The following is a 20725-nucleotide window of genomic DNA, read 5'->3' as shown; positions in this document are numbered from 1 at the left end:
CAGGAGTGCCCCACACATCACAACACTGTGTGGCTGCCTCCTCCCCAGCCATCACCTCTAGTCTGGAAGCCTTGACAGTTCTATGGACAATTAATCAGTCAAATGGAATCAGTTTTTTTTGATAAAGGAGAGCTGTCCATGTAAAACTGACATTCCGTTTTATGGGAATTAACATTCTGAAAAGTGACTGTGATCTGCCTTAGTTTAAAAAACCAATTCCTTAGGGCCAGTTTGGAGAAGGTATGGGAAGTGGTGATGGTGGGATCATATTTTTACCATGGAAGTGCTTGGGGCTGGGTCAGTGGAGGGAGCTGGAATAATAATACCAAGCCTTTTGGTGTTTAAGGGGCAGGAATCTGTTTGCTGCTGCAAAGCGTATTAGTCAGCTATGTGAAGTATGTTGGTAGATTTTGTTGTAGACACACAGCAGACCTTTCAAACAAAAATGGAAAATTTTGTATACTATAATTTACTAAAAAAAAAAAAAGGCACAGAAAAAAATAGCATTTGCATGGAAAAAGAAACTCAGGGTATCTGCAATCCAATTTAACTTCTTTGATGTGTACTTATATAAAAAACTGGATACATGTTATTTGAAAACATAAATTACTTGCTTTGGGAATGGGTTTCTGGTGAACCCCGAATCTCGTCTTGCTCCAGTGTCTCTGAGGAGCATTCTGGATGGCTGCTTTCTGGCCCTGTAAGGGACCACAGCTGTCAGAGGCTGCTGAGGGGAGAGGAGGGTTGGAGACCCAGGACCTCCCGGGTGCACGCTCATGTGCCTGCAGGCGCTCGGAGACTGTGTATCTGCACGCTGCAAGCTGGGTGAGGCGACAGGGAGTGGTAGAGCTTGTAGGGAAGTGGGGAGACTGTTCTTTTGTAGGGGACAGCAACTGCTTGGCACCTACATTCACTGCGTGGGAATGTGGGCCTCTTGGGGAATGAGGGCCACATACTACATTTTTTTTCAGGGGAAGACAGAAATTTGAGTTTTACACGAGAGTTCCCAATGTTGTGAAGTAATAATAAAAATCCTTGTTCAGGCCAAACAAACATCCTTGTGTGGCCCACAGACTGCCAGTTTGCAACCTCTGGGTGGGAGACTGAATTGAGACATGCATTGTCTTGGGGCTGTGGAAAGAGAAAGTTATTTTGCTTTTGGTTTTAATATAAATCCCTGATATTTTACAGTTTTTTGCTTCTTTTGTTTTTAATTTCATCTGCACAGAATTGATTAATCATTGTCCTTATTTATGATAGGCTCTTATCATTGATTTGTGTATGGCTTCATTCATTCATTCATTCAAAATAATACCAACTTCACCACTCAATTCAAAAACTGGTTGTGGTAATTACCTACATCCACCTGTGGGTGCCTCTCTCCCCTACCCCCGTTTCCTGCCTCCCTCCGTCAAGGAATCCATATTCATCACTCCCTTACTTTCCTTCTTAGTGAATTTTATCTCATCTTGTGTGTTTTTAAGAGTCCATCCATCCATCCATCCATCCATCTATTGGTTTTAGTTGGATTTTAACTTTATGAAAAGAGTATTATAGCAATACTATATGTACTTCTGGGGGGCTTACTTTTTTCAACTAACAGATGCTGAGATGTAGTTCATTCACTTTGTCTCGTGTGTAATGCGCCAGCAGCATGTTCCACAGCAGATTCAGCCGTTGTCTTGACTATGGGGACTTGCCTGTTTCCAGGTTACATGAATGGTGTTGCCGTGTACTTGTATTTATATTGTCCCTGGGGATATGAAGTGGAACTCCTGGGTCAAAAGGCATGTATGTGAATGTTCGATTTTAAGAATTAGTGCCAAGTGTTTTCCAGTGACATTAGACCAGTCCACCCTCCTGCAGTTAGGTGGCTCAGTGGTACAGGAATCCACCTGCAGCGCAGGAGATGAGTGTTCCTCTCTGGGTCGGGAAGATACCCTGGAGAAAGAAATGACCATCCACTCCAGTAGTCTTGCCTGGGAAATCCCATGGACAGAGGAGCCTGGTGGGCTACAGTCTGTGGGGTCGCTAAGACTTGGACACGACTGACGCAGCTGAGCTTGCACACACGCACTTGAGTGGGTATAATCGTTGTGCCTTTGATTTATAGTACTCTTATCGCTTTGAGGCTGAATACCTTTTATGCATTTTCTGGACATATTTTCTCTTCCGTGATACGGTGGTTCATGTCTCTTGTCTAATTTGCCATTGTATTATTTGTGGTTTTCCTACTGATTTCCAGGAGTTGTTTATACATACTTGATTCTAATCCTTTGTTAGTTGTATTTTATGGATTCTTTCCACTTTCTTTATGGTGTCTTTTGATAAATGATCTTAATTATAATGCAGTCAAAATCATCCATCTTTTCTTTTATAGTGACCACTTTTGGTGTCTTATTTAAGAAGTCCTCCCTGATTTCAAAATCTAAAATATGTCTATATTTTCTAAGAGTATTACTTATCACTTATTATTATCACTTATCACTTACTGAATCACTTATCATATAGTAAAAATTATTACTTATCACTTCCCCCTTAAAAAAATCAGATGCAGGGAGCAAATCTGATTTTTGCTATATTTTTCTTAGTTGCTGGTAGATGAGGCTTGATGTGAAGTCGTGTTTTTGACTTGAAATGTATTTTTAGTGCTCCATGGGTCTTTGTCATTTAAAGGGGTCACTGCCAGTGTTGTTTCCAGACTTTAGCTCATGTGGTGTCTGCAGCCACAAAATAGGGCGAGTCCTTCCTAAAGGACATGGGTTCTCCATGCATCGTAGGGTTCCTGGGGTCCCAAGGAGGAGGTAAGGTCACCTCCGGGCTGAGGAGGGCAGGGGCTCTTCGGGCCAGCAGCGTCACTGTGCAGGTCGGTTGAATTGGCGCCCAGTCCCTCTGCGTCCTTTCCCGCCCCCACCTGGGAGGAGAGTTAGAGGGCAGACTGCTAAGCAGACACGCACACAGGGGCAGAGGCACCGGGCCGCCTGCCACTCGTTATCCGGGGGATGAAGGGGTTGTGCCCTTTGAACCCTGACAGGATGGCTGCGGATGTCTGATGGAGAGAGGGGCCTCTATGGGAAAGCAAGGCAAAACTGGGTAAAAACGGGTGTGGGAGAAGCCCCTTGGCTGTAAGCGCAGCGCACAGATGGCTCATCTGGTATACCACCGAGGCCGGTCTAGAATCAATCAGACAGAGCGCTCCTTCTGACTCAGAGCGGTAACTGAGACTGTGCGGTGGAGGTGGAAACAAAACTGGGAGTGCACTGGCCCTGGTCACATCCCCTCCCGTCAGACGCGGGGGTTCCTGTCCTTCCCCCACACTGTGCCCCGAGGTGCTGCCTGAGGGCCCAGGTGGACCAGCAGCGTGAGGTGCCAGCCCCTTATCACAGCTGGGGTGCAGGGGCGGCTCCCCACATACCTGGCTCCCCCTGTCCTGCACTCTCCCCATCTCGCTCCACCTCTGGCTAAGGTGCAGGTTGCCCGCCATCATCTCCCTCCTCTTCCCCTCTGCCTCCGTGCCCTCATTTTGGTGCTGGTCGCCATGTTGACCGTCCCTTCCCCAGTCCCTCCAAGCAGAGCGGGTGGTTGTCACAGGCTGGGGCCAGAGCTCCTGAATCACCCACAGTGTGTTCTTCCCAAATTGAAATAAGTTGTCTTGTCCTTGGACCCCTGTCTGCCCGGGGCTGGGACCAAAACCAAACGAAAAGGTGCTTTGGGTTGAGTCCAGTCCCATGTTTTCTCTTTTTGGTGGGTGCTTAGCCCTCCCGGTTTGTATGCATCCCATAATATTCAACGCAAACGACTCATTCTTGGTCCTTGTCTAGGAGGGTGGCATAAAGGACGCCAGAGAGCATGTACCCAGATCCCATCAGCCTGCTCAGTGGGTCTGCAGGGGCTGACTTCCCTTTCTCCTGTGAGTTCAGAGCACTGACCAGCAGGGAGGCTGGTCCTTGGGGGTCCCAGGGTCAGAAGGATTTGCTGCTGCCACCTAAGGACCCTGATTCCTCCATTCTTCCATTGTCCTCTCTTGGTGGGGAGGCAGTGGAGCTCCCACTTCAGGGAAATTGCTAAGGTTCATCCATGACTTCCTTCCCAGGAGACCGTGATCTCCAGGGAGAGACTTGAGGGCTTGTTCCTCTGGGTGCAAGGCGCTGCTTCAGTGTTGAAAAGGGGCAGCCCATGGGAACAGTTCGCCAAACACACCTGCCTCCTCTTCCCCACACGCACCCCACACGCAGGGCCAGTCGCTTCCGGGCAGGGACCTGGCTGACTGCACGTGTGCAGAGGGGTCTGGTTTTGGCGATGGAAGATGGCTCCCTGGCTCCTGCCCCTGGAGTGATCTGGCACAACATTAGCCCGTCACTGACACATTGTTTCCATTCAGCCCAGCATCCAGGAAGTCCCTTTTTCTTTTCAAGCACAGACGCCTGTATTTAACATGACAGCCCAGTGCAGTATTGAGTTAACTATAAACAGCGATGATCCTTCTGGACAGAATCACTGTCCACCAGACAAAATGATTAAACTTACAACTCGATTGGTGCTGGTCAACATAAATGAAATGTGAAACAGCTTTATGCAGCCACTAAAAACAGCTGGCTCAAGGTCATCTTCTCACAGGTATCCCAGTCTGTCAGCTCCACACTGGGCCTCTCTGCACATGTGGGACTGTCCAAAAAACTTTTACGTTCTCTTTCCTCTCAAATAAATATGGCAGTACCTTGCTGAATTTGTAGGGATAGGCTGGATTATGCTGCAATAACTAACAACTCCAAAGCTCAGTGGCCTGAAATGGTAAAGGCCAATCCCTCATCATGCTGCATTTCCAAAGCCGGCCTGCAGAGGGGGCTCTGCCCATCGTAGAAAGTCGGGACCTAGGCTGGCAGAGTGTTTTATTATCTTGAAAGTTGCCGGTTGTCCTAGGGGGAAAGGAATGCTTCTTGCATTAGTGATCCAGTGTCTGGGACTGGAAATCATATACACCCCTCTGTTCTCAACTCAGTGGCCAGAGCAGGTGACACGGTCCCAACTGGCACAGGGTGCCAGCCTGTGAAGAAGTAATAATGTCTGGTGAGCAACACCAGTGACAAGCACATTTGTTTAAAAACTGGCTAGATTTTAAACGAATCCATGGGATCTGGCAACTTAGTGCGATCTTGTCATGGAATGAAGAATAACACCCCCCAGGGCTTGTCTATTTCTTTGAGACGTGTAACCTCCTTCCCTTGTGGCTCAGCTGGTAAAGAATCGACCTGCAATATGGGAGACCTGGGTCTGATCCCTGGGTTGGGAAGATCCCCTGCAGAAGGGAAAGGCTACCCACTCCAGGATTCTGTCCTGGAGAATTCCACGACTGTATAGTCCATGGGGTCGCAAAGAGTCGGACATGACTGAGCGACGTTCACGTTCAACCTGCCCTGAACACACACGTTTCAGAGGCTCAACACAATCTCTAGATGCATGAGCAAAGAGTGTGGAATGCCCCACTCTCTCCCCAAATTCTCTCCTCAAACTAGCAGTGACTCCAGCCACAGTAATCACGTCTGGACGCATAATCTCTAACTGGGCAAATGCATTGACAGGTAGTTAAGCCGGAAGGGAAAGAATGGCTCTTGATTTATATCACAGCTCTTTCCAATAATTCCTTTCCTTGAGGACCAGGACTGGGGGTGCAGTCCTCAAGGTTCCCTGTCCCTGGCGGAGGCTGGGCAGGCGCTCTGTTCTGCCCAGTGTGGCCTTGGCCAGGAGCCCTGGGCTGCAGCCAGCCCCCAGTGCAGCTGGCAGCAGAGACCAGGAGGGCACAGCACTCGGCATTTGGGCTGCTCGGGGCACCACGGCTTAAATTCATACATGTCTGTAGAAAGGTTATTTCAAAGTTGTTTTTTATTCAACTGCTATTCAGCAATATACAGTACAGTTTATAAACGAGTGTCTGACCTTGTTTCCAATCTTTATTTAAAAATAAATATTATTGACAGTGAATTTTAATTATGATAAGATGTATCTTTTTTAATCAAAGTGTCTCAAAAGAAATAATTTAATAAAAAGAAAACCCCCCAAAGAAAAAAGTAAATTAAAAAATTTCCTAAACACAATAATCTACTAAAAATATTTTGCTTTGTCAAAAAGGCTTTGACCTGACATTTTTACATAGTATCCTAAAGATAACTGCTCAACAGTTCGTGCAAAATGAAGACTTGGAAGAAAAGTTTGAAAAGAAAAATACATTAAAATAGAGAAATCATTGATCCCATCCATGCATACTGCACGGTCCAAACTCCATCTTATTTGGAAACTAGGTGCATTATTTTAGGTTGTCTACATTTGTGTAACTTCCCCCAAAAATATGGTTTATTTGCTTTCCACATGGACTTGGTCATGCGTCTCTGAGTCTGTCTGTGTCCATCTGGTGATGCGGTCCTCACCCAGGGACTGGGCAGCCGTGCAGGCCGCTTAGGAGCACAGGCCGGTGAGTCTGTCAGGGCCCCACCAGCAGGTGCAGGAACTCATGTAGGGCCAACAGGAACAGGGACAGGAGCGGGTCTGTGGCGTAGTTTGGGCCGGTGCCTGCAGGGGATGAGAGAATGGGCAGGGTTATCTCCTGGGAGCAGGTGGGGTGAGGGGGTGGGGGGCGGATGAGACCCCCCCCTGGAGGGCTGTTGCTCTGAGTGCCCAGCTGGTACCCAGCCAGACACGGCTGCTCTGCGGTGGCTTCCTCTTTACCAACTGCACAGGAGCCCATTCGTGGTCCAGACATGGGGCGCCCCTGCCTGAAGGGTGTGTGCTAGACAGCACATCCTGAGTCCAGGCATTATTTTAGTTGAATAAGAAGACTGTGCTCCCTCTCCACTCCTGCCCCCAGGACTACAGTGCAAAGTGCCCTTGGTGCTTAAGGCCCAGCTGCCCGCTCCTCCAGAGAGACTCCCTGATCGCACACAACTCCATCCCCTCCAGCTGCTGCCTGAACCGCACAGTTCTGCATTCACAGACACCCTGCCTGAGGCATCCTGAATGTGTGAGTCTTCTTTCCACAAACCGTCAGTCCAGCCCCTGGGGTCAAAGTGGGGCACTCAGCAATCACTGTTTGGTGGTCAGAGGGCTAGGGCCCCCCAGGAGTGACCCTGGCACTATCCTGATGGGAGGTCACCCCCATCTGTGTCTTCCATGTGAGCTCTGGCCCACTACTGGGACGGTGACATACTGTCTTCAACCTCCTCACCCGGGCTGCCTGCCCGGCTCCCCATCTGTCAGTCATCAGCTCTTCATCTGTCTGGGAGGCCTCCTGTGCAACTTGGCAAAAGCCCACCCACGAACCCCAGGCTTCTCACCAGGGGGTGGGATGCTCCCTCCAGGTTATATTAAGAGGAGCCAATGTAGAGGCACCATGGATGCCCCTGGTCCTGCCCAAACCATGTGGACGTCACTACCAACTTGCAAAGAATCGGGCTGCGTCCATGGAGCGGTTTCTAGCCACACCCTGCCTATCTGCACCTTATGGAAACCTCTCCTCCCTTCTCCCCGCCTAGCCAGCTGGGCTGGAGCCCTGTACCCTGAGGGGAGGTGCAGGAGGCCCTTCCCGGCCCGTGGACATGCACAGAGGCCATGGCCCCTCCACCCGGCTGCTTGCAGGAGCTACCGCCAGCCTGGCCGGGTTTGTGGCTTCCCTGACAAGCCCGGTCTTCAGCCCCTGACTTCTTCCCCACTCCAGGGGGAAGAGCCTTTTGTCTTTCTTGTCCAAGGTGTTTCCCTCATTCTTGTGACCTGGGCCCCACTCTCCCCTCTGTACGAGGAGGGGCTTGGACAAATGATCCAGGGCCATTCTGGCTTGAGATGCCAGGATTCCATCTGTTCGTTTTAGGAAACGAGGGCTGTGTTGGAAGATCTGAAAGAAAAGAGGGCAGAGGCCATCTGCTGTGCCCGTCCTATCCAAGGTCAGCATTTCTGAACCCAGCCCTGAGCCCCCGCCGAGAAGCACAAGGACAGGAGGGCCCTAACGGGCGACCTTCCCTTGCGGTACTGTTTTCACGTCGTCACCACTCCCGGCCCTCCTCTGCAGCTTCACCCAAGTTGACAAACCCTCTTGCCCCCTGTCATAGGGAGGACCACGGTGCGGTCACTCCAAAGGCTTGGGTCTTCCTTTGCTGCTCCTCATGGCCGTGTGTCTCTGGGAAGGACAAGGGTGGATGTGGTAACAGACAAGCTGATGGAAGCCCAGATGCCTGGGTGGACTCACCAAGGCTTGGAGGTGTGGAAATAGGGGTGACCAGCAGGGTACTGGCTCCTTGGCCCACAGGGCTCACGTGGCCAGCCCAGCCCCACTGGCCTCCCCATCTCCTGGTGCAGATCTATCTGCTCCTGCAAACCCTGACACTCAGGCCCGTGCAGGCAAGACAGAAACAAGTGCGCGAGGCACTTAAAAGCAGATGTGAGTGTGCAGAAGGACACATCCAGATCCTCAAGGCAGGCTGGGCCAGGAGGCACGGCAAATGGCAAGCCAGGCGGGGTGAACACTGCAGAACTCTGGGGAAGAAATGTTAATTTGCCTCTGAATACTGTCGACTTTGTCTTTTCCACTATTGCAGTCTTCTCATGTTTAAAAGTTGTAAAATTGCAGACTTTGAAACAACCCTGAACTGAAACAACCACCCTGCTCCTGTGCTGGGCTAATGGCAGGCAACAAGGGCTGCAGAGGAGGCCAGGGCCAGGCGGGGGCAACAGGGGCTGCGGAGCGGGCCAGGGCCAGGCGGGGAGCAACAGGAGCTGTGGAGCGGGACAGGGCCAGGCGGGGGCAACAGGGGCTGCAGAGCAGGCGCTCCCGGAGGCCAGTGCCCAGGGAAGGCAGGCACAAGGGTCGTCCGTGTCTCTGCTTGAGGATGTCTGCGTCGGGGGAGCTGGGTTTGGCTCCTGGGTGGCATGTCTTCGTCTCCCTGACCCCGCATTGCCATGGATGGGACCCGAGGAGGTGGGATGGGGTAGTGGGCTGGAACCAGGACAGCTTCTGGCCAGGTTGCTGTGGGACCCGTGCAACATCCTTCACCTCTCTGGGTCCTGGGGCACACTCTGTAAAATGTGGATTGCACATGCATGGCGCCATGCAATGAGTATGTGCAGGGCACGGCTCCCCAGGCTGGGTCCAGACTAAGCAAGATGACAGTGGTAGGTCGCAGAAACGGCTACAAATGCCCCTCCTCCCGCACCTTCTGTGACGGTGCCCTCGCACACTGACGAGGCTGGCCACAGGACTTGCTTTGGCCAATGAACATTATCAAGCGTGAAGCAAGCAACAGCTTGAAAAGTGCACCGGGGCTTGCCTTTCTCTGTGGCTTTTGGAACCCACTGCCATGAGAGAAGACTGGGCTGGCCTGCTGCAGGTTAAGAGCCACGAGATGTCTCAGCTGAGGTCCCTCTAGACCAGCTGGCTCCAAATGAAAGGGCAGATGACCACAGGTGCATGAAGAAGCTGACAGACACCAGCAGGAGAAATACCCACTGACCCACAGAACCATGACCTAAAACATCCAAGCCACCATGATTTAGCGTCAGAAGCTCACTGATAGATACAATCATGTAAAAAAACAGTGCCTCAAACAGAGTAAGAGCCATGTGAATAAAATGTGAATGAAAAGGACAACATAATTACTTTTCTGAAAAGTGTTGGAGAAGAACCAATTTTGAGGGCTGTCCTCCTGAGAGAAACATTTTCCAAGATGGAATAAACAGATAGACCCGCCCCTGCTCCAGCATCTGCTGCCCTAGTGCACGTCCTCACCGTTTCCTGGAGCGAGGCAGGACTGTCTGCGCTGTCCAGGGCTCACCCGACCCTCCAGAGCAAGGACCAGGAGAGTGCCTCTGGCTCAGCCGAGGCAGGACCTCCTATCCTGGCCTCCTGTACCATGCGCCGTGGAGAGGTCGATGTTCCCAAGGACATGCAGGCTGCTGCGATGACTGGTTGCTAACAGTCTATTTCCTCCTTTCCTAAGGAGGGCCAGGAAGGGCTCTGCAGCACGCAGAAGTTGATGTTGTGGTTAAGCCGGAAAATTAGGCTGCTTGAGAGGTGAGGGAAGCATCTGATGGAATAGCAGCTGATTCACTCTTTGTATTAAACAGATAGCACTGTTTTGGTAATCATTCTTACAGAAATCAAAGCTGCTCTGTGAATATTAACTTTTATCATTTGGGTGGCGAGTGGGGTAAGACTCACACCAGAGCCACTTCCCAAAGAACACTGTGGGTGCACCCGGACCCATGGGCACAGTGAAGGTGCCAGTTCGAGCAGCTTCCACTGGAAAATCCTGCTTTTCTATTTACCCAGCAATGGCAGAATTCCAAAGCCCACATCAGAAAACAACAGGGAATCTCTGGGGCCGTTTATCTCCTCATGATGGCAGTGAAGGAGGCTGGGCTCCACTCACCCTCTGGGATCCTCACTTTGCCCCCACTGGAGGTTCCTGACAGTCGGTTCCTGGGAGCGGGATGCAGAGGACACCCCTACTCTGGCCTGGACTCCTACAGGCACGGGGGCACTGGGGGGACCACCCCCCTCTGCAGGCATCAGGACTGGTAGGCTGCTCCCCAGCTGACCTGTGAGCCCAGGACAACCATGCCCTCCGCCACCCGCCCCGCCCACACGTCTGGGATCGTTTGGTGTCTGCAGCCTCTTCCCTCCCCACTGCAGTCTCTTCTCCTGGCCTGGGGGCTGCCGCAGAGGGGCTGGCTTGGGTCAGAAGTTTGCAAAGGTGCCCTCAGAGGCCAGTGCTGCTCAGAGGCTGTATTTTGTTTTGTTTTGTCTGTAGCTTAAAAACTAAAAATTTATTTCAGGTTTGAGTCAGTAAAACTCAGATACATTTGTGCTCTGGTTCTACACACAAAAATGGCTAACAGGTTGATTCTGGCTCTTGGGACCTAAGCAAAGTTGGAGGTTCACCCTGTGGGTGACCCCTCAGTGCCTGGCCTTTGCCCCCTCAAGTGCTGCATTAGAATATTCCCATGCTGAGCACAGGCAGAAGAGAACTAGTCCAGCCTCATGGACAAATCCACTCCACCAGTGAGCGTGGGTATCCTAACATCAGGACTGTGACGAGGTCCGGAGGACAGGGCCCTCCTCTGTGTCAAGCAGAGCAAGCCCACGTACATCCATTCGGCATTTTCTGCTGTCATAACATGTGTTTGAATAGGGGCTTTTTGGCTGAAAATGTTAGAAAACCAAGTGGAGTGCCCTGGATGAGTTTCCTTCAGTGTGGCTGTTCGCTTCTATTCCTTTTCCCCTTTGCTGCTATGTGAGAATAAGAGAAGGGGCCAGCCCCCAAGCAGCAAGAGTCTGGGCACGGCTGGACTTTGTGGGCTGCACTTGGACATCCACTTACCGTGGAGACGGAGGCCTGTCTGTCTGGGGCAGCTGGGAGCAGACTGGCTCTTACCCTCATTCCCATCACTGGCCCTGACCGTGAGTGTGGTGGTGGCCGAGCCCAGACAAAGAGGAAGGCCTCCTCTAGGAGCTTCCTGGGGCAGGGTACAAGGAGATTTGCAGGGGCTTGTGGAATAGAACACTTGGTCATCTTGGCCACGGTCAGGCACCGTGCCGTTATCTGTGGGGGACACACGCACAGTCACAGAGCCTGGGGCAATGGAGAAGCACTGAGTTTCCACTTGAGGATTCAGTCTGGAATGCAAAAGGGTCTGGCGTGGTGCATGCAGAGCTCTAAAAATTGTAAATTATAATCCAACAGGTAAAATGTGGGAGACTTTTACGTAAAAGCACAAATTGGTATGTGAACTGGAAAGGCCCACGACCCAGCAGCCCTGGGCCTGCCAGCCACCTAGCTGCATGACTGGCCACTGTCTTCTCAGCAGGGATCTCCTGCTCACTGCTCTGCTCAGCCCAGGCCGGGCCCTAGCGGCTGCCTGTTTCCTCCTTGATGCCCTGGAGTCAGCCCTCTCCTCAACCTGCTTCGCTCATCTGCACCCCCATGCTTGGCCCTCTGTAGGGGTCTGAGTTTGCAACCTCTGGGCAAGCTCTGGTACGGGATCCAGGAGGCCTGGCTGTCAGCTCACCTTCATTCCTACACCCTGGGGTGACCATGCGGGGCTGGCTCCCCTTGCCCTGCCATGCCTGGCTTCCTGATGGCCCCCTGCACCCATACTACCCTGGCTCTCTGGCCTCCCCTGAATGCTGTGCTGGTTAGGCCCGGCAGCCCAGCCGCAGCTGGGTGGGAAGATACCACCTTTCAAGGAGCTGCTCCCCTTGTTGATGTTTTAATTAAACCCTCTTCACAGATATTTATTCAAAGGGAATCAGCAAGGAATAATCGAGCACTAACAGGACTGGATAGAATTAATTTCTGCCATAAAATTAACGTGTGCCGGTAACTAGGGCAAAACTAGGAGCAACCAATGGCCTTGGTCTTTAAAGGAAACTGAAAGTGTGGGCTGAAGAGGTGCAAGAGGAGGGCGGGCTGTGGCTGCCTTGGCCCTGTGCTGGCCCTGCCCCAGCCTTGGGCAGCTGGCTCCTGGGTGTGAGCACAAGCTGTCCTCCTGCTGGGGGTCCATGTCCACGGGAGGTGACGTCCGCAGGGCAGCCCCTGTGTCTGGGCTGGGAGTGCTCCGGGCTCAATGGGGTACTGAAGTGAAAGGTGCTCAGTCGTGTCCGACTCTTTGCGACCCCACGGACCATACAGCCCATGGAGTTCTCCAGGCCAGAATACTGGAGTGGGTAGCCTTTCCCTCCTCCAGGGGATCTTCCTGACCCAGGGGTTGAACCCGGGTCTCCTGCACTGCGGGCGGGTTCTTCACCAGCTGCGCCCCCAGGGAAGCCCACAGGGTGGGGACAGACACGCGTGTCCCTGCCTGTTTTAGCCATGCCTCTCGGCGTCCTGTCCCCTGTCCCCCTGGACCCCAGTGCGGCAGTGACCTCTTAAAGCGCCTTCCTGCCTCCACTGCCACCCTGTGCCTGCCTCCCTCCTTCTAACGCATCTGGTTCACCCTTCTTGAGGGGCAAAAACTTTGATGGGTTCCCTCTGCCTTCAGGAGAAAGCGCCACCACGTCAGTGCCACAGCTGGGCTGCTCCGTACTCTCCCCAGCAACCTCAGCCCCAGTGCTTTTTTGCTATCAGCCCTGTACTCCGATCCACGGTTCTCTGCCAGCACCTCGAGTGGACTCCAGGCTCACCCTACAGAACCACTGACTTCTATTCCTTTGTCTAGGTCGGACCTGAACCTCAGGCCTGGAACAAGTGCTGCCTCCTCCAGGAAGCCCTCTCTGAGCACCCAGGCACAGAGGGCTTTGCACACATGAATGTTCTCGTGGCCCTTGCCTGTGTCCCCTTGTCCCCCAGCCCCGTAAACAGCTTCCTTATGAATCCTGCCTCTCCAGCCATGGTGGGACCCCATGTGCCAGAAGGTTGGGCCTGGCCACCTCCCCTCCTCCCCCAGCAAGTGGCCCCATCTACATCCAGAGCCCAAGAAGACAGAGCCTCGCTGGGACCAGGGACCACAGTAAGTACATTATTTTAAACTGCATCCTCTTAACTGTAGGGGTTACTATTTTATCCCTATTTTACTGATGGTGAAACAGCTCCAGAGAGGTAAAGTAATTTGCCCAAAGCCTAGAGTTGCCAGATAAAATACAGGATGCCCAGTTAAATTTGAATTTCAGATAAATAACAGATAAAGTATAATATATGTTAATCTCTAATACTGCATGGGACATACTTACACTAAAATGCTATTGATTGTTTATCTGAAATTCAAATTTAACCTGGTGTCCTATATTTTAAGTTGCTAAAATCTAGCAGCCCTACCAAGACCACTCTAAAATAATTGGCAACTCTGGGCCATGAACACAGACCATCTGGCTTCTGTCCACACACCTAACCACCGCACACACCAACTCTCAGGGTCGAAGGTCAGGAGCTCCCCTGCATTGGCACCTCAGCTTGATCCCAGCCCCAGGCTGCTTCCAAAGGAGAGTGCGTGGGAATGAGTTTTTTCTTTTTTTTTTTTTTGTATTTTAACATTTATAATGGGTTTTTAATGTGGCCAACTTTGTTGCTAGCTCCTTTCCAGCTCCTTAATTCTTTTGAAATGAAATCTTGCCCCAAAGGACCCGTTAATGGTGCCACTTAATGAAAACAGTAAACAGGCCTTTCCCTCTGGTCGGGTGGCTGCTGTCTGCAGGGCCAAGGGCAGCCCTGACCACAGGATCAGGGTGCTTCCCAGGCTGGGTGGAGCTTCCCAGCTCCTCAGTACCGGGCCTCATCTTCAGGGGAGGATTTCCTACTCGCCCATTCAAATTCTTTAAACTTTGAGGCTGCGGGGTGCGAATAGGCCTGTGGTTCTTTGTTCGTGGTGCCAAGAGAATTCTCTCCTTTAATCCTCTCAGGAGACTCTGGGATGTGGAACGGCGGTGCTCTTACACAGGTGGGCCATGGAGAGGTGAAGTAACGCGCCCAAGTGTGAACAGCTGCGAGGCAGTAGCGGTGTTATCTATAGTTCACTGCCCAGTACTTTTGAATTCAGCCTTCCTGACCCCACCCTGGGGGCAAGTTCTGTCTCACCTGCGTCCACGCTGCCTCCAGTGCCCCAGGCTCCAGGCAGACCGGCTGCCACACAGAGGCCACGGGGCCCTCCCTCTCCTGCTATTAGACAGACCTTCCTGTTCCCTTCTGCTGGAGCCCGCCCACCCTCCGTGGATCAGCCCAGAGACGCCCACAGCATGACCTCCAAGACAGCTTTCCATCTGCCTGCTTCTTACCCCGGACCCTCTGCCCCAGGCCCAGCCCTGCCCTAGTCCTTGAACCCTGCCTCTCGCCACATCAGCGCCCACGTGGGCAGCGCAGTGTTCCTGACGGGCCTGTCCACGTCCACTAACCCAACAGCCAGGCAACCATCTAGCAGAGGCCAGAGTGCTCTGTGCACATGCAAAGTACTCACCTTCCCCCACCCCAGCCCCAGCCCCCAGTGGCTTCATGCAGGCTGGCTAATTCCTCCCTGGGCCCCTCCTCAACACCCCTCCGCACCTCCCTTGGTCCAGCATCCGTCCACACGGCTCACCCCATGTCCTCTCACCCACCACTTGCCCCTCCCTCCACGGGGTCCCTCAGACACCACATCCTCCTTGGCCTGGCTGGAGGCGCCTGTTGCCCCATGGGCTCCAGAGCAAGTCATGTTTAGCTGCACTGTGTTTGAGTGGCCACGGTGGCTTATGTTTTGATTGCTGTCTCCTCTGACAGTGGGTAAACCCACAGTCGTTTCGCACCCTGCCCAAACCTGCAGTGCTTACAAAGTGTTTGTTCAATGAATGAGTGGAAGTTGTTCTTAGAGACCCGCAGTGGTCTAAGCAGGCGTGATGCACAAGGCATTGGCCAGCTGCTTCCTGTCTGTCAACTTAAACACAAGCTGTGTCTTCAACTACATACGCTACCTGACCTTTTTCACCTGCCCAAGACTGTGTGCACACAGCTCTTTGTCTATCTTTTTCCAAATTAACTTCACCTTCATTTTCCCTTTATCCCAGTTTTGTCATTAAATAATTTTCACTCTGTTATGCCACGTGCAGCTTTGTAAACCACTTCAAATTTTTCCCCTAGGGAAAAATTATATATATATGTATATGTATATGTATATGTGTGTGTGTGTGTGTATTTGTATAATTTGCATATTTTGGATGAGACATATAGCATCACTGACTCAACAGACATGAACTTGAGCAAACTCCAGGACATAGTGGAGGACAGGGAAACCTGGTGTGCTGCAGTCCATAGGGTCACAAAGAGGTGGACATGACTTAGTGACTGAACGACAACAGTATTTTGTATAATTTATACACACACACACATATATGAGTATATGAGCTTCCCTGGTGGCTCAGTGGTAAAGTATCCACCTGCTTATGCAGCAGATGCAGGAGACATGGGTTTGATCACTGGGCCGGGAAGATCCCCTGGAGAAATGGAGAAGGAAATAGCAACGCACTCTGGTATTCTTGCCTGGGAGATCCCATGGACAGAGGAGCCTGGTGGGCCCCAGTCCATGGGGTTGCAAGAGCTAGACACCACTTAGTGACTAAATAACTATATATATATATATATATATATCTATCAGTTCAGTTCAGTTCAGTTGCTCAGTCGTGTCCATCTCTTTGCGACCCCATGAACTGCAGCACACCAGGCCTCCCTGTCCATCACCAACTCCGGAAGTTCACTCAAACTCATGTCCATCGAGTCAGTGATGCCATCCAGCCATCTCATCCTCTGTCGTCCCCTTCTCCTCCTGCCCCCAATCCCTCCCAGCATCAGAGTCTTTTCCAATGAGTCAACTCTTCGCATGAGGTGACCAAAGTACTGGAGTTTCAGCTTTAGCATCAGTCCTTCCAAAGAAATCCCAGGGCTGATCTCCTTCAGAATGGACTGGTTGGATCTCCTTGCAGTCCAAGGAGACTCTCAAGAGTCTTCTCCAACACCACAGTTCAAAAGCATCACTTCTTCAGCACTCAGCTTTCTTCACAGTCCATCTCTCATATCCATACACGACCACTGGAAAAACCACAGCCTTGACTAGACGGACCTTTGTTGGCAAAGTAATGTCTCTGTTTTTGAATATGCTATGTAGGTTGGTCATAACTTTCCTTCCAAGGAGCAAGCGTCTTTTAATTTCATGGCTCCAATCACCATCTGCAGTGATTTTGGAGCCCAGAAAAATAAAGTCTGACACTGTTTCCACTGTTTCCCCATCTATTTCCCATGAAGTGATGGGACCAGATGCCATGATCTTCGTTTTCTGAATGTTGAGCTTTAAGCCAACTTTTTAACTCACCTCTTTCACCTTCATCAAGAGGCTTTTTAGTTCCTCTTCACTTTCTGCCATAAGGGTGGTGTCATCTGCATATCTGAGGTTATTGATATTTCTCCTGGCAATCTTGATTCCAGCTTGTGCTTCTTCCAGCCCAGCTGAAAGATTGGGGATGATGCACTTCTCATGATGCACTCTGCATATAAGTTAAATAAGCAGGGTGACAATATATAGCCTTGACGAACTCCTTTTCCTATTTGGAACCAGTCTGTTGTTCCATGTCCAGTTCTAACTGTTGCTTCCTGACCTGCATACAGATTTCTCAAGAGGCAGGTCAGGTGGTCTGGTATTCCCATCTCTTTCAGAATTTTCCACAGTTTATTGTGATCCACACAAAGGCTTTGGCATAGACAATAAAGCAGAAATAGATGCTTTTCTGGAACTCTCTTGCTTTTTCGATGATCCAGCAGATGTTGGCAATTTGATCTCTGGTTCCTCTGCCTTTTCTAAAACCAGCTTGAACATCTGGAAGTTCATGGTTCACGTATTGCTGAAGCCTGGCTTGGAGAATTTTGAGCATTATTTTACTAGTGTGTGAGATGAGTGCAATTGTGCGGTAGTTTGAGCATTCTTTGGCATTGCCTTTCTTTGGGATTGGAATGAAAACTGACCTTTTCCAGTCCTGTGGCCACTGCTGAGTCTTCCAAATTTGCTGGCATATTGAGTGCAGCACTTTGACAGCATCATCTTTAGGATTTGAAATAGCTCAACTGGAATTCCATCACCTCCACTAGCTTTGTTTGCAGTGATACTTCCTAAGGCCCACTTGACTTCACATTCCAGGATGTCTGGCTCTAGGTCAGTGATCACACCATCGTGATTATCTTGGTTGTGAAGATCTTTTTTGTACAGTTCTTCTGTGTATTCTTGCCACCTCTTCTTAATATCTTTTGCTTCTGTTAGGTCCATCCCATTTCTGTCCTTTATCAAGCCCATCTTTGCATGAAATGTTCGCTTGGTATCTCTAATTTTCTTGAAGAGATCTCTAGTCTTTCCCATTCTGTTGTTTTCCTCTATTTCTTTGCATTGATCGCTGAGGAAGGCTTTCTTATCTCTTCTTGCTATTCTTTGGAACTCTGCATTCAGATGCTTATATCTTTCCTTTGCTCCTTTGCTTTTCGCTTCTCTTCTTTTCACAGCTATTTGTAAGGCCTCCCCAGACAGCCATTTTGCCCTTTTGCATTTCTTTTCCACGGGGGTGGTCTTGATTCCTGTCTTCTGTACAATGTCACGAACCTCAGTCCGTAGTTCATCAGGCACTCTATCTATCAGATCTAGGCCCTTAAATCTATTTCTCACTTCCTCTGTATAATCATAAGGCATATGATTTAGGTCATACCTGAATGGTCTAGCGGTTTTCCCTACTTTCTTCAATTTAAGTCTAAATTTGGCAATAAGGAGTTCATGATCTGAGCCACAGTCAGCTCCTGGTCTTGTTTTTGCTGACTGTATAGAGCTTCTCCATCTTTGGCTGCAAAGAATATAATCAATCTGATTTCGGTATTGACCATCTGGTGATGTCCATGTGTAGAGTCTTCTCTTGTGTTGTTGGAAGATGGTGTTTGCTATGACCAGTGCGTTCTCTTGGCAAAACTCTATTAGCCTTTGCCCTGCTTCATTCCGTATTCCAAGGCCAAATTTGCCTGTTACTCCAGGTGTTTCTTGACTTCCTACTTTTGCCTTCCAGTCCCCTATAATGAAAAGGACATCTTTTTTGGGTGTTAGTTCTAAAAGGTCTTGTAGGTCTTCACAGAACCGTTCAACTTCAGCTTCTTCAGCATTACTGGTTGGGGCATAGACTTGGATTACTGTGATATTGAATGGTTTGCCTTGGAAACGAACAGAGATCATTCTGCCGTTTTTGAGATTGCATCCAAGTACTGCATTTTGGACTCTTTTGTTGACCATGATGGCTACTCCATTTCTTCTGAGGGATTCCTGCCCACAGTAGTAGACATAATGGTCATCTGAGTTAAATTCACCCATTCCAGTCCATTTTAGTTCGCTGATTCCTAGAATGTTGACGTTCACTCTTGCCATCTCCTGTTTGACCACTTCCAATTTGCCTTGATTCATGGACCTAACATTCCAGCTTCCTATGCAGTATTGCTCTTTACAGCATCGGACCTTGCTTTATCACCAGTCATATCCACAAACTGGGTATTGTTTTTGCTTTGGCTCCATCCCTTCATTCTTTCTGGAGTTATTTCTCCACTGATCTCCAGTAGCATATTGGGCACCTACCGACCTGGGGAGTTCCTCTTTCAGTATCCTATCATTTTGCCTTTTGACTGTTCATGGGGTTCTCAAGGAAAGAATATTGAAGTGGTTTGCCATTTCCTTCTCCAGTGGACCACATTCTGTCTGACGGACCATATATATATATATGGGCTAAGTCAGTTTTAAAATCTTTTAAAGCAGTAGACCTCCTTTTTCAAGCTAATTGCTGCGTGGAACCTCAATATTTAAAACCATTAGAGGGAGAATTTCGCTGATGGTCCAGTGGTTAAGACCCTGCGCTTCGAATGCAGAGCACATGGGTTTGATCCCTGGCTGGAGAACTAGGATTCCACATGCCCAGCATTGTGGCCAAAAAAAAAAGTCACTCCTCTTCCCACACCCCCAACAACCCCCACCTCCCCAAAAAGAAAAAAAGATTAGAAGCAAAACTGCTTTGTTTGTGGCTGGAGACAGGGCTGGGAAGCCCGGGGCTCCAAGGAACAAAGTTTGGGAACCACTCATTAGAGACTCTTTATGGCCCCTTCCAGACCTAAAACTCACAGACTTGTAGATGCCAGAATGCTGGCGTGCCCAGTACACAGATGAGGAAGGGGAGACCTGTCAGTGCTTCAAGGGGGTGGTCCCTGCTTCTTTTTGAGGCATTTCAGCCTCCTTTAGCTCCCACTGGTCCCCTGCATAGCCTTTATGTCTCTCGGTGCAGAGTGTGCTCAGATTAACCAGGTCAGGCAAACAGTGGGCACTCAATCAGTGCCTGCTCAAGGAGGGCTTCTCACAGTGTGGGTCCAGGCCTGAGAGCTGGGCATGGCCAAGAAAAAGCAGGAGTGACAGCCTGGAGGCCCAGGGCCAGGGGAGAAGGGCTGTAGGTCCCCAAGGCCAGCACAGCGGAACACAACAGCAGCACCTTTCTCTAGAGTCCACCTTGGCAACACCTGGACATTTCTTTTTCACACTGAGGACTTTTCTTCAGGAACACAATTGGACTGAAAAGGTTCACACATTTTAATTGCCCAGGGACAGTGCTCTGAAAATTCTATAACATGTGCTCATTAAATAAAATTAGCACAGAGGAGCTGCCCAGGATATGTCACGCATTAAAAGATGACTCTGTAGAATAGAATGCATTATGAATTATTGCCTTGTGTATTTTTGTTACATTAGTTTTTAATGCAAATGCAGCTACTCATCTGCCTACCTGGAGATCTGACTTTTTAAATGCTTGAAAAAATATATTTAACTTTTACATGGACAGTCATCATCAAGTCTTTGCCAGGCTGCATCCTCCAGAATGCCCAGTGTCCGCTCCTGCCCCTCACAGCAAGGGACAGAGGTGCCTTCTGCAGGCTGAGGGGTTAAGGGAGCTGGGGCAGGCTGGGAATTGGCTGTGTCCCCTTGCTCTGCCTGTTCTCTCTGTGGCCCAGGGCCGGCAGGCAGAGGCATGACCTGGCATGAAACTCTGGTCCACACCACCACCTGGGACCTTTCTCCCTTCAGCCTCCCCTTCCTGGAGGATGTGGCCTGGGTATGCAGAGGTCAGGTGTGGAGAATCCTGACCCCAGGCATGTCTCCTCCTCCAGCCCCACTCTTCCTGCTGGGCCCATCTTGCATTCGTGTTTCATCCACACAATGAAACAAGATACTCATC

General features: G+C 50.4%; 2 protein-coding genes across 5 annotated transcripts in view; one reads left to right on the top strand and one right to left on the bottom strand.

Annotated features, from left to right (window-relative positions):
• LOC102405260 overlaps nucleotides 1-15538 on the top strand; it is a 93615-nt gene extending 78077 nt beyond the window's left edge. Inside the window, exons 5-7 of one of the 3 annotated variants that reach the window (XM_044932343.2) lie at nucleotides 6860-7012; nucleotides 13198-13488; nucleotides 14375-15538. In XM_044932343.2, the coding sequence (XP_044788278.1) occupies nucleotides 6860-7012; nucleotides 13198-13488; nucleotides 14375-14431 (501 nt within the window). In that variant the 3' untranslated portion in view covers nucleotides 14432-15538. Of the gene's footprint in view, nucleotides 1-6859; nucleotides 7013-7855; nucleotides 8011-13197; nucleotides 13489-14374 lie in introns of those variants that run through there. The other 2 variants (XR_006546471.1, XM_025268362.3) reach the window with 2 other exon arrangements.
• VSTM2B (V-set and transmembrane domain containing 2B) overlaps nucleotides 6058-20725 on the bottom strand; it is a 28829-nt gene continuing 14161 nt past the window's right edge. For both annotated transcript variants that reach the window (XM_044932342.1, XM_006076457.3), the window contains one exon: nucleotides 6058-6564. In XM_044932342.1, coding sequence (XP_044788277.1) covers nucleotides 6476-6564 — 89 coding nt within the window. In that variant the 3' untranslated portion in view covers nucleotides 6058-6475. The remainder of the gene's footprint in view (nucleotides 6565-20725) is intronic.

This window comes from Bubalus bubalis, chromosome 18, assembly GCF_019923935.1.
Source record: "Bubalus bubalis isolate 160015118507 breed Murrah chromosome 18, NDDB_SH_1, whole genome shotgun sequence".
Lineage (NCBI taxonomy): Eukaryota > Metazoa > Chordata > Mammalia > Artiodactyla > Bovidae > Bubalus > Bubalus bubalis.
Note: the sequence above shows the minus strand (reverse complement) of the source record. Positions and strands in the feature narration are given on the sequence as shown.